Here is an 11,590-nt window from a genome sequence, read left to right as displayed (position 1 = left end):
AGACCCTCCAGTCACACAAGAATTACCACTCTAGGTAAAGTATAGTGAGAAGACTCACCTCGGATGATGAACAACCCCTATAAACGCCGCTACTACGCACCGACCTCTATCTCTGAGCCAAACCTACAATTAACCCAATTAGGAACTAACTCTAAACTCTTACTCATTAGGTCTAAAGGTAGTCCACTAACCAGCCCATCAATAATCTAAAACCCATTGGGACCACCAAGGCCCAACTCTCAAATCTAAATGGCAAGCCCAACTCAAGGGCCCAAAGCATATATATATATATATATATATATATATATATATATATATATATTTCTTTGGTCTAAAACTCTATTGCAACCAGCCCAAACTCCAGGCCCAAAATGAAACTTAGCCCAAAAGTCCACAGTGAGGTTACGTGGGGCGTACCTCCCTTGGTACGCTCAGCGTACTCACAAATCCAGATTGGCCATCGGGGACACTTGGTCAGTACGTGGGGCATACTGGGATTACACTCAGTGTACGACCCAACTTCACTCTTTCTACTCATTTGGTCTCAATCAGTTAAGACCTTGGTTCATATCACAGATTTGGACTCCCTAATAGCTCTTACTCCATAAAGTCAGTGACTTTAAGCCTTGGCATGGCTGATAAGGTCACAAACACACAAAACTCTCATTCTTCTATCACAAAATGCTCATATCTCATGCATGGCTTGATTCTAACGTCCAAGTCTTGATTTTTATGACATTACACCACTAAATACACTCAAAGGGGTTGATCAAAGTCTTTGGAGCTTAATATCTCATAAAGTCTCCAACTTTTGGGACAAAACCCTAAAATACTCTACTAAGATGCACAAATCAAAAGAGTGAGAAAGCTTGAAGCTTTATACCTCTATATGAAGCTCCCAACATAGATATGCTCATATCCAAGGGCCTGGACTCTCACTCCTACTTCTCCAAAGCTTCTTCTTCACTCCAAGAACACACAAAAACACTCAAAGGCTCTCAAATGCACACACAGGCTCCATGAACGAAGGTTTAGGGTTTAATAGGGTTTGCAATCTGAGGATGGTGGCCAGGAATGAGGCCATCTCATTCTTTATATAGGGACCCCCCCTCAACTAGGGTCCTTCATTCAGTGCCTAGTACGCCCAGCGTACCCTCTGGTGTGCCAGCGTACTAGGTGGCTCCGCTTAAAAGTCACACACATGAGTACGTTAAGCGTACACATACGTACGCCTAGCATACTAAGTTGCCACCTTTCTCAAATAAGGGACTTATCTTACCAAAACTTCAAACTTTCATAGCTTCCTCGATATAACTCCAATTCTAATGAACCTCATACCTACGGAAAGGTGTCGAGATGCCCTATGCTTCTAGCAACTCATCGCAACTCCGAGGCTTCCTCATGCTCGGGTTGTAGCCCACAAACCTTAATCTCAAACGATCTGAAATAGGATGTTACAGATATCATGTGGACAAATGAAATGGAGCATAATCATTCTCATTGTCCATCAGTTTGTTTCCTAATTTTTGATTTGTAATGATAAGGAACTTAACTGAACACATCAATTATGTCCTGAACGAGCCCGAAACATAAGTCAACACCAAATCATCGAGGGTCCTAAGATATCTCTTTTCCCTTTAGGGAAAAAGGAACAGATAAACTTTGACTTATATGCTTGTATATTTACTCATCAGATGGTACATAACAATACATTTTATAACATCAAGTTAATGATGCGTTTACGCATTATCAATGCACAACCAACTCGTAAACAACAACTCATATATCTCGGTTTAAAGATTATACAATATTATCGTCTCAGAATTACTCGTGATAAATTCCATGAAGTAATTCACTGAGCGTGGGTTTAATCCAACACTTAAATCCCTATTTCAAAAGTACTCATGAATGTTGCAGCAAACCATTACTATGTATAACCCTTTAGACAATCTACAACCTGATTCATCACAGTCTTAATTCACTACTTACTTCCAAAGTGTGATCGACTGTGGATATTTGAACAATTCAATTATTCGGGAAGTAAAGCATGCAAAAGAGAAACACAATGATAAACAATTGACAAAAGATAGTAAATAATACTCATAAATAAATCTCCATTAATTGATCATCAAATGTCAATTACATTTATATTGTTACAAGTTTCTAGGTATCTATCTAATCACTAAAACTAATATCTTCTTTTAGACCAATGATCCTCACATGTTAAACGTCCTTAATCCTACTTAGACCCATTGTGAGGGGATTGACAAGATTCTCTTCTGATGATACCCTCTTTACGACGAGGTGTCTCTCTTCTACTTGATGTCTGATAAAGTGATATTTTCTATCAATAGGTCTAGATCTACCATGATCTCTTAGTTCCTTGGTCAATGCAACCGCTCCTTCATTATCGCAGAAAATTTACATAGGCTCTTTTATGGCTGGTACTACTTCAAGGTCTCTAAAAAAAGTTCCTCAACCATATAGCTTCCTTTGACGCTTTGCTCGCAGCTATATACTCCGATTCACATGTAGAATCAGATACGGTCTCCTACTTGGAACTTTTCCAAGTCACTGCTCCTCCATTAAGGATAAACACCCAACCAGACTGAGAAAGGAAGTTGTCTCTTTTTGTCTGAAAACCGGCGTCACTATACCCGGTAACTCTTAAGTCATCACTGCCACCAAGCACAAGGACCCAATCCTTAGTTCTACGTAGATACTAAAGAATATTTTTGACGAGTATCCAATGAGCTTTTCCCGGGTTTCCCTGATATCGACTAACCACGCTTAATGCAAAAGCCACATTAGGGTGAGTACATGTCATAGAATACATGATTGATCCAACGACGAAAGCATATGGAACTCGACTCATTTCTGCTATCTCAGTATCAGTACTCGGACTCTAAGTCTTACTCAGTTTGGTATTACTCTGGATAGGTAATTCTCCCTTCTTGGAATTTTCCATGCTAAAACGCTTTAGCACCTTATGCAAGTAAGTACTTTGACTAAGTCCAATTAGTCTTCTACTCTTATTCCTCAAAATCCTTATTCCTAGAATATAAGCAGACTCTCCTAGATCCTTCATAGCGAAACACTTTCCAAGCTAGGATTTAACTTCCTGCAAGGTTGGAACGTCGTTTCCTATGAGTAGTATGTCATCAACATACAATACTAGAAAGCTGCATGCACTCCCACTAGATTTGACATATACATAGGACTCATCTTCACTCCTAGAGAAACCAAACTCTTTGACTTTCTCATCGAGGCAAAGATTCCATTTGCGAGAAGCTTGCTTCAATCCATAGATTAATTTCTCAAGCTTAGACACTCTATTGGGGTACTTAGCATCCACAAACCCTCTGACTGACTCATGTAAACATCCTCAGCCAACTTTCCATTAAGGAAAGTGGTTTTGACATCCATCTTCCATATTTCATAATCATGAAACGTAGCTATGGCTAGCATAACCCTAATAGATTTAATCTTAGCCACCAGAAGTTCTCATCATAGTCAACCCCTGGGTTTTGAGTAAAGCCCTTCACAACCAGTCGAGCCTTGAAAGTGTGTACCTTTCCATCCATGTCAGTCTTCTTCTTGAAGATCCATTTGCACCCAACTGCCTTACGACCTGGCACATTATCAACCAAATTCCAAACTTGGTTGGCATATATGGACTTGATCTTTCTGTCCGTTGCCTCTTTCTACTTGGCAGACTCAGGGCCCACCATGGCTTCCTTGTAGTTAGAAGGCTCATCCAAATTTACCAATGTACTATCACTGGTAAACGTATCACCATTTGTAGTAATATGGAAACCATAAAACTCAGGTGCCATTCTAACTCGAGTGGAACGTCTAAGAGGTAATGACTCGTCAATAGGTTCAACAGAAATTTCTTCCTTAGTTTGAGCGCTAGAGTTAGAGGTTCCTTTATCGCTTGACTCTTGGATTTTATCAAGATCAATTGTACTCCCACTGTCGTCTTTACATATGATCTCTCTCTTGCGAAATACTCCTCTTCGTGTTACGAAGACCACGTTCTCACTAGGTCTGTAGAACAAGTTTCCAAAGGACTTTTGTGGGTAGCCGATTAAAATATATCGCTCACTTCGAGGTTCAAGCTTGTCGTGAGTCTCTCATCTAACAAAATCTTCACAACCCTAAACCTTATTATGTGCCAATCAGGGAACCTTCCCTGTCCACATCTCATGAGGAGTTTTGGCAACCTTCTTTGTTGGGACCAGATTAAGAATATGGGAAGCAATCTCTAAGGCATACCCCTAGAATGATATCAGAAGTAAAGCTCGACTCATCATGAAACGAACCATGTCCAACAAGGTTCAATTTTGCCTCTCAGCCACACCATTAAGTTGTGGTGTCCTAGGAGGTTTCAATTGCAAAACAATTCCACATTCCTTAAGATAGTCGTTGAAATTTTTTATTAATTATGAAAAGTATGATAGTTGAATCATATTAAATCCATAACCTCAATTAGGCTAAAGGGTGTGACGAACTCTTTACTGTCGGGAAGCCAACGTGTCACCTCCGTGTCACCTTTACCGGCGGTGAACACCACACCCCAATGATATTATCACCGACAGTGAGTTTCCACTGCTCACTCTTCCTTTGCCGTTCAACTTGACTCGCTTTCTTTGTTTCTTTTGCCTACTGTAAACATAAAACACCACACCTCAAGCATTTTTAAAAATTGTAAAATTAGAAAAGATGTCACCATCATCCTAGGTGGCAAATGATAAAAACGGTATGACATTGTTTAGTCTTATATCGTAACACATATAAAAAAGATGACAGTGACATAGCTTCAAAAATTCATGAAAACTTGACATTCAAACTTCAAGAATTCATGACTGCAAGTTACATCCTTGCCATCTCAAGGAGATACAATACCGCAAAAATATATGGTCAATTATGGACAAATTTGCCCTTGATTATGGGGTATTGACAGAAATTACATGCAGAAAAATTTATCAAGATATGGACAGTTATGCCCCTGACTATGAACACAGAAAAAAGCAACGAGAAAAAAAAAAAAACAAACCTGTTGATGTGTTGCTATTGATCACCGAGACTATTGTTGTGGATGATTCACTGCAATGCTTTTGATCGATAAGGGAAAAGCTGTTGGCTTCGTCGATAGGAGGTTAACGGGGGGAAAGGAAGAAATCAAAACCTCGTAATAGGGCATCAACGTTTTTTTTTGGGTTCTATTTTTCCCGGTCCATCTAGAAAGCAAGGACCGAGTCCTATGTTTTTGTTAGACCGAGTCCACATGTTGGTCCCATTCCTATCCCTATCAAACATGCCAATTGGTATTTTTTGGACCCAGTCCCGCTTTGGACCCAGTTAGATGTCATATCAAACGACCCCTAAGTCCTAAATTAAATCCATCAACGAGCATTATCTCAATTCAATATAAATTCTATGCAAACCCTTTACACGCTCACGCACCATCTTATACTCCAAAAAAACATCTTATGGTCAAAGCAACTAATCAAGGAAGCATGTGGGAAATCCCTTTTATTGGATAAACATATAAATAATTTCCATGCAAAATCTTCATACTAAAAGTTAAATAACAATTAAATCCCATTACCAAATCAATACTACCCATTTCCCAAATCTAAAATCCCATCACGTAATGCTCATAATCGAACCTTTAGTCACCATCCTCATGTCAATAGCAACCAGACCAGTCCCTTTGGGGAGACAAAGAAGAGGAGGAATGGCATGAGGTTCGATCAAGAAGAAGATACAAATAAAAACCACACTGCCATGTCAAACACACAACTGAATTGCTAGAATCACAACCACATAATTTATCTTCAATCTACGAGTGGTATGCACTAACGCAAGAATTTGGAAAAGCTTTTGGGATTTTGGCCACCTTGTAGATGCATATATTAATACTATGCGAACAATTTTTTCCTTTATTAGATTGCTAGAATTCGGGGATATTAGTACATTTGAGGTCTCGATGAAGTCAATATTGATGCGTCCAAGTTATCAGCTAACATAGCCAAATTAGACATTAATGCATCCAAGTTATCAGCTGACATAGCCGAATTAGACGGATGTCACACAAACACTATCCTCATCAAACCAATGACATCTTCTTCTGAAATCCTAGCTATTCTTAGCATGATATTGGGGAATCTCATTGCTATTACTCAAACAAGTATGAAGCGTATGTTTGCATATTCGTCCATAGGTCAAATCGGATATGTATTTATTGGAATAATTGTTGGAGACTCATCATCCAAAAATGGTGAAATAGAATCAACCAATGTCAGACGTCTCAAAATAAAGATTTAAACAAATGGTATTCCTCTGAAAAAGACCAATTACTTGATTAAAAAAAAAATTTGAAAGTCTATTTATTACCAAACAAAGAGGATAATTAAAAAAAAAAAAAAAAAAAAAAAAAAAAAAAAAAAAAACTATAGATATGATCTTTTATCATATAAATATATTCATTCTGAAACTAAAAATAACTACTATATTTATAGATCATCATTAGAAACAAATAATAACCAAGAAAATTCCACCAGAAATAAAGAAATTTTTTTTAGCATACTCAAGAATATTCCTAGCAAGAATTATTTAGGTATTTGTATTCTTATGAATCGGATAATACTATGTTATTCCCACTACTTATATTGATTCTATTTACTTTGTTCGTTGGATTCTTAGGAATTCCTTTCAATCAAGACGTTTATATATTATCCAAATGGTTATAAGAAGGAACCGAGAAGAAGGTATCAGCAACAACTGGTTTTATTACGGGACAGCTCATAATGACTATCCTAATCTCTAAGAGTCGGAAAGATAAACCATTTGGAACAACAAGAACAATGAGACTACCGTGTAGACATACAACCTATACATGAATACCCGCGCCAAAAGAACAAGAAACAGATCCATTTAACAACTTATACCTCACCTTGTCTTCAAGTTTGGAGTGTTTAATAGGGAATGAAGAATGCTATCTACTAGAAAACATAATTTTGTTGATGTTTAATAGGGAATGAACAATGCTATCTACTAGACAAGGTATAGTAAAGTTATGGGGGGTATTTCTCATCAAATTAAAGTCCTCCCTTATCAAATAAGACACTTCTAAATTGTTTTTGGGTTGAACTTAGTGGCTTCTTTTGCAATAAATGATGGATTAATCCATCAAAAGAAAATTCATATTCGAAAACAAACTCTTATAAAATTTTGACAGGTTATAACTTATAATTTGGATGACCAATAATAATAATAAGGTTCTCATTATAAGTTGTATGTTTGTTTTTTTTAACTTATAACTTATAGCATTGCTATCCAAATGAATGACCAATAATAATAATAAGGTTCTCATTATAAGTTGTATGTTTGTTTTCTTTTTTTACTTATAACTAATAACATCCAAATGAATGACAAACAAATATGAATAATATGGCCCTCATTATATAAGGCTCTCATTATAAATTGTATGTTTGTTTTCTTTAACATTTGCCTCCTAAACACATAATAATAGTAAGAGAGGACGCATAGCACCCGTAATTGGTATTGACATACTCGTATGTTGCATGGAAAGACAATCATAATCGAAAGAGGCAAATAATCAAATTGCAAAAATCACAAAAGTAACTAAAGACCTAATCTCCAAACACTTTGCATTGTTGGTATATAGTTCTTTAGCGACAACCACTCATAAACATACCTACATGGTTCAACACTACGTCCAAAACAAACAAAAAATAACCACTCACAAACATAAAACAATAAAAGTGACTTATTCTTTAGATTTATATTTCATTTCTTAGGAACCATTCGAATATATCTTAAATGCTATTCCCATTTCCAACTAATAAAGTGTGCACACAAATGTTAATTGATGACGATGGACAAGATAAAACATTTCCTCTTGCATATATATTTAGTCATATCAAGTATTTTGTTAAAATACCCAAAAAAAATAAAAAAATTATGTAGTGATGTAACTTTCTAACTTTCTGTTGTACTATGATACATCTACACAAACAAACCAAAACAAATTTAATTTAAAAACAACACAGAATAATCCCCAAAATTCAAACTCATTAAAGACCCCAAACAACCTCCAGTTACATTTTTATAATCCATAAATAAAATAAAAAAAAGAAAAAAAAATGGTATAAGTCTTTAATATCTCATCATCATCATCTTCTTCACTAACAAAAACACAATAATTATTATTAGCTTACAGGCTGCTGATGATTTCCATATCCATTCGACCCGTAACCCGAAGCATCACCACCGCCATACATTCCCGCATCCTGGTTACCGTACCCATAACCGCCACCACCACCGCCGCCATAACCACCATAACCGCCGCCGCCTTGCTTCCCCTGGTAGCTTCCACCCATGTTCTGCATCATGTAAAATTACTTATTTACCCTTCATATAAAAAAAAAAAAGAGAATCAGCGATTTATTTTCATACCTGTCTGCCCGCGGGAGTTTTACCCCATGATATACGGACCGTCTGTTTTCCGATTACTGTCCCGTGCATGTTCTGAATTGCGTCCTCCGCGCTGCTTCTATATTATTATTACAAAATAAAATAATAAATTTATAATATTAATAAAATTGTTATTAATTAATATATAAACAAATAATTACCTGTTTGCGAATCTAACAAAACCACATCCTTTTCCTACTGGAATTTTAACGGATAAAATTTCGCCACATTGGATAAAGGTTTGTCTTAAGTCTTCATCGTTGACTTCTGAGTCAAGTCCACCTACAAAGATCTATGAAAAAAAAATTACACGTCAGCAAAAACTGGTCCATGGAATTGGAATTGGAATTGGTGATTCCATTCCGTGGAGTGTTTGGTTATGAAATGGACAGAATTGAATTCCATGTTTGATGGATTTCTCATATAGGTGGAAGGAGTTGCATTTTATTCTTCCTTTTTTATGAGAAACCAAAATACCATTTTGAAAATTATGAAACATGTTTAATTTTTACAAAGGAATGAACCAATCCATTCCGACATACAATGGAATGAACATTCCATTCCATCTTTTTAGGTAAGACAAAGGAACCAACAAACTCACTGTTGTATTGGAAGAATCTTCATCAGACTGAGAGCTTTGAGGCATGGCACCAAATCCACCTCCACCAGCCAATATCACAGCTAAAAAAAATTCACAATAATGAGTCTACACTCATCATATACTAAATCAAGAAAATCAAACAAAACATAATCAAGAATCAAGAAAACAGACCTTGTGATGAATATTGTTGCGGTTGTTGTCCATATTGTTGTAAAGTAGAAGCCTTCTTAGGAGTTGCAACACCAATTCTCATAGGTCGACTTGAACAATATTGACCATTCATTTCATTCATAGCTCTAGATCTTTCACTTTCATCACTAAACCTAACAAATCCATACCCTTTTGAACACCCAGTGTTTGTGTCAAAAACTACTTTTGCACCTTTCACTGATGGGTATCTGCTTGCAAATGTTTCATTCAACATTGAATCAGTTACATCTGGAGCCAAATCTCCAACAAATATCGATAGATCTGAACCAGTGCTTTCTCCACGCTTTTCTCCTGTGCTAAAACTCGCCCAGTTTAACCGGAAAGCTTGATCGGTACTTGGCATCATGGTTCCATTGTAGGTCTGAAGGATTTTCTCAGCGGATGAATGAGAAAGAAACTCGATGAATCCATAACGTTCTGATTGGCCAGTCTGTTTGTTTCGTATCAGTTTTATAGATTGAACCTGTAAATTTAATGAATAGAGTGTCACGAACGTGGTAGGGAAGAGATACGGAGTAATTGATAGCAGAAATTGATGTGGATCTTGAACATTGTTGAGTAAAAGTTGAAATTCATGACTAATTGAACTTGTAGACAGACATTAGAAGTACAATTCTTGCTCGAAATTGGATAAGGAATGTTTCGTACATGTTTTTTTTCTTAAATTGGTTACATTCCAAAGGTTAACAAGCAACAGAAGTACGAATTGAGTGGATACAGATTCAAGATATAACAAAGAAGAAATAAAAAGAAAGTGAAAAGACTAACCTCGCCGGTTTGCGAGAAGCATGACTGGAGATAAGCTTCGTCCATCCAGTGTTGTAGATCACCAACCCAGATCGTCTTATTATCTTCGCTAGAACTTTGAATCTGGTTACTTGTTTGCTGTTGTTGAGCCTGCTGTTGATACTGTTGTTGATGACCTTGTTGATAAGGATATGGCATATATGCTGTTGGCGGCGGTTGTTGGTACATCATCGCCGGGTGATGCATAGCCGCCGCCGCAGGGTACTGCTGCATCGCTAACCAATGTTGTTGGTATTGTTGCATCGCTAACCACTGCTGCTGTTGTTGTTGTTGCTGTTGTGGAGTCAAATCGGCGCCGTTGCCGGTGACGTTTCCGTTGCCGTTGGTTGACTGCATCTTGAGTACGTTGTGATGATTAAATATCTATCTCCTCTATTGTGATGTGATTAACCTCCGGGAAGTTCTTTGGTGGAGGATTGCGGCGCAGAGAGGATGAGGAGGTGGAAGACCTGGTGTAGGAGGCAAACCAGGGTTGTTTGAGGGAGGTGGAAAAGAGTGGTCAAACAAGGCTCTCGAAGATTTAAATCATGGCGTTGAATTTACACTTACCCCCTTCATGATATTTGAGAGTTACATTTCATCCCCTCTTGTTGCAAGGTCTAAACGGTTTTCTAATAAAATGCAAAATTTCCAAAGGGTTTTTTTAATCAATGATAGTTGGGTAGAATATGCTTGATTTTGTTTCTATGATTATAACATAACAGCAACAATGACAATAACATAATCTTAAGTCTCATAAGAATAAGGTAAGGGAAGAGGTAAAATGGTGAGCAATCGAATAGTAGCAGTAATGAAGAGACCAAGCATTTAGCATAACATTTCAAGTAAATACTACCACATGCAACATACAGTGAGAATGAAAGCAAATGACTAACTTACAGGGATACAAACACAAACAAAAGTCGTCATGAAAGTTGAAAAGTTTACAGATATAAACAATATAAGCAAAATACCAAAAATAAAGCATGGAGCAAAACACTAGCCACAAAGTTGAAGAAAGTACTAACAGGTACAAACATATAGTAAAATGCAACAAATTTTATATTTGCATCGTGCAAATAAAGGCACACATGAAGGACCACTACATGTACAAACAAAATGTTAAGTTCTTAGGATTATAACATAAAATGCAATAACCTTGGTTATATAAATTTACAAATTAAGTTGTTTAAAATGTTGAAATTGGCAAAGGCAATTAAAGTTAATGTAGTTTCACTAGTTTGATAATTTGGGTCAAATCTTTATAAAATTCCAAGCATATAATATATTATCTATTTTGGACAATCCCATATGAGAACTTTCTACAGGTCAACCATTCTGGTACAACTTTTGTCTATGTACCTTAAATTTAAAATTCTTATGTGATCTGATGCCTTCGTGGTTTTAAAACATGTCATGAAATAAAATGTATCTACACCGCTATAAAAAGTATCTTGTACCCTTGTATTTATATACTTTTACTTTCAT

At 36.6% G+C, this 11,590-nt stretch overlaps 1 protein-coding gene across 1 annotated transcript; it reads right to left on the bottom strand.

Annotated features, from left to right (window-relative positions):
* Positions 1 to 8,083: 8,083 nt before the first annotated feature.
* Positions 8,084 to 10,635, bottom strand: LOC145061143 (polyadenylate-binding protein RBP47-like). Its single transcript, XM_079008535.1, has 6 exons — positions 10,085 to 10,635; positions 9,278 to 9,779; positions 9,107 to 9,186; positions 8,667 to 8,797; positions 8,488 to 8,584; positions 8,084 to 8,414 (listed from the first exon to the last, which is right to left on the bottom strand). The coding sequence occupies exons 1-6, from the start codon at positions 10,457 to 10,459 to the stop codon at positions 8,241 to 8,243; spliced, it is 1,359 nt and encodes a 452-aa protein (XP_078864661.1). The 5' UTR covers positions 10,460 to 10,635; the 3' UTR covers positions 8,084 to 8,240.
* Positions 10,636 to 11,590: the final 955 nt, after the last annotated feature.

The sequence above is a fragment of the Lactuca serriola genome, chromosome 7 (assembly GCF_051521515.1).
Source record: "Lactuca serriola cultivar US96UC23 chromosome 7, Lser_US96UC23_V15, whole genome shotgun sequence".
Taxonomy (NCBI): domain Eukaryota; kingdom Viridiplantae; phylum Streptophyta; class Magnoliopsida; order Asterales; family Asteraceae; genus Lactuca; species Lactuca serriola.
The sequence above is the reverse complement of the archived record's forward strand: the minus strand, read 5'-3'. Positions and strand labels throughout refer to the sequence as shown.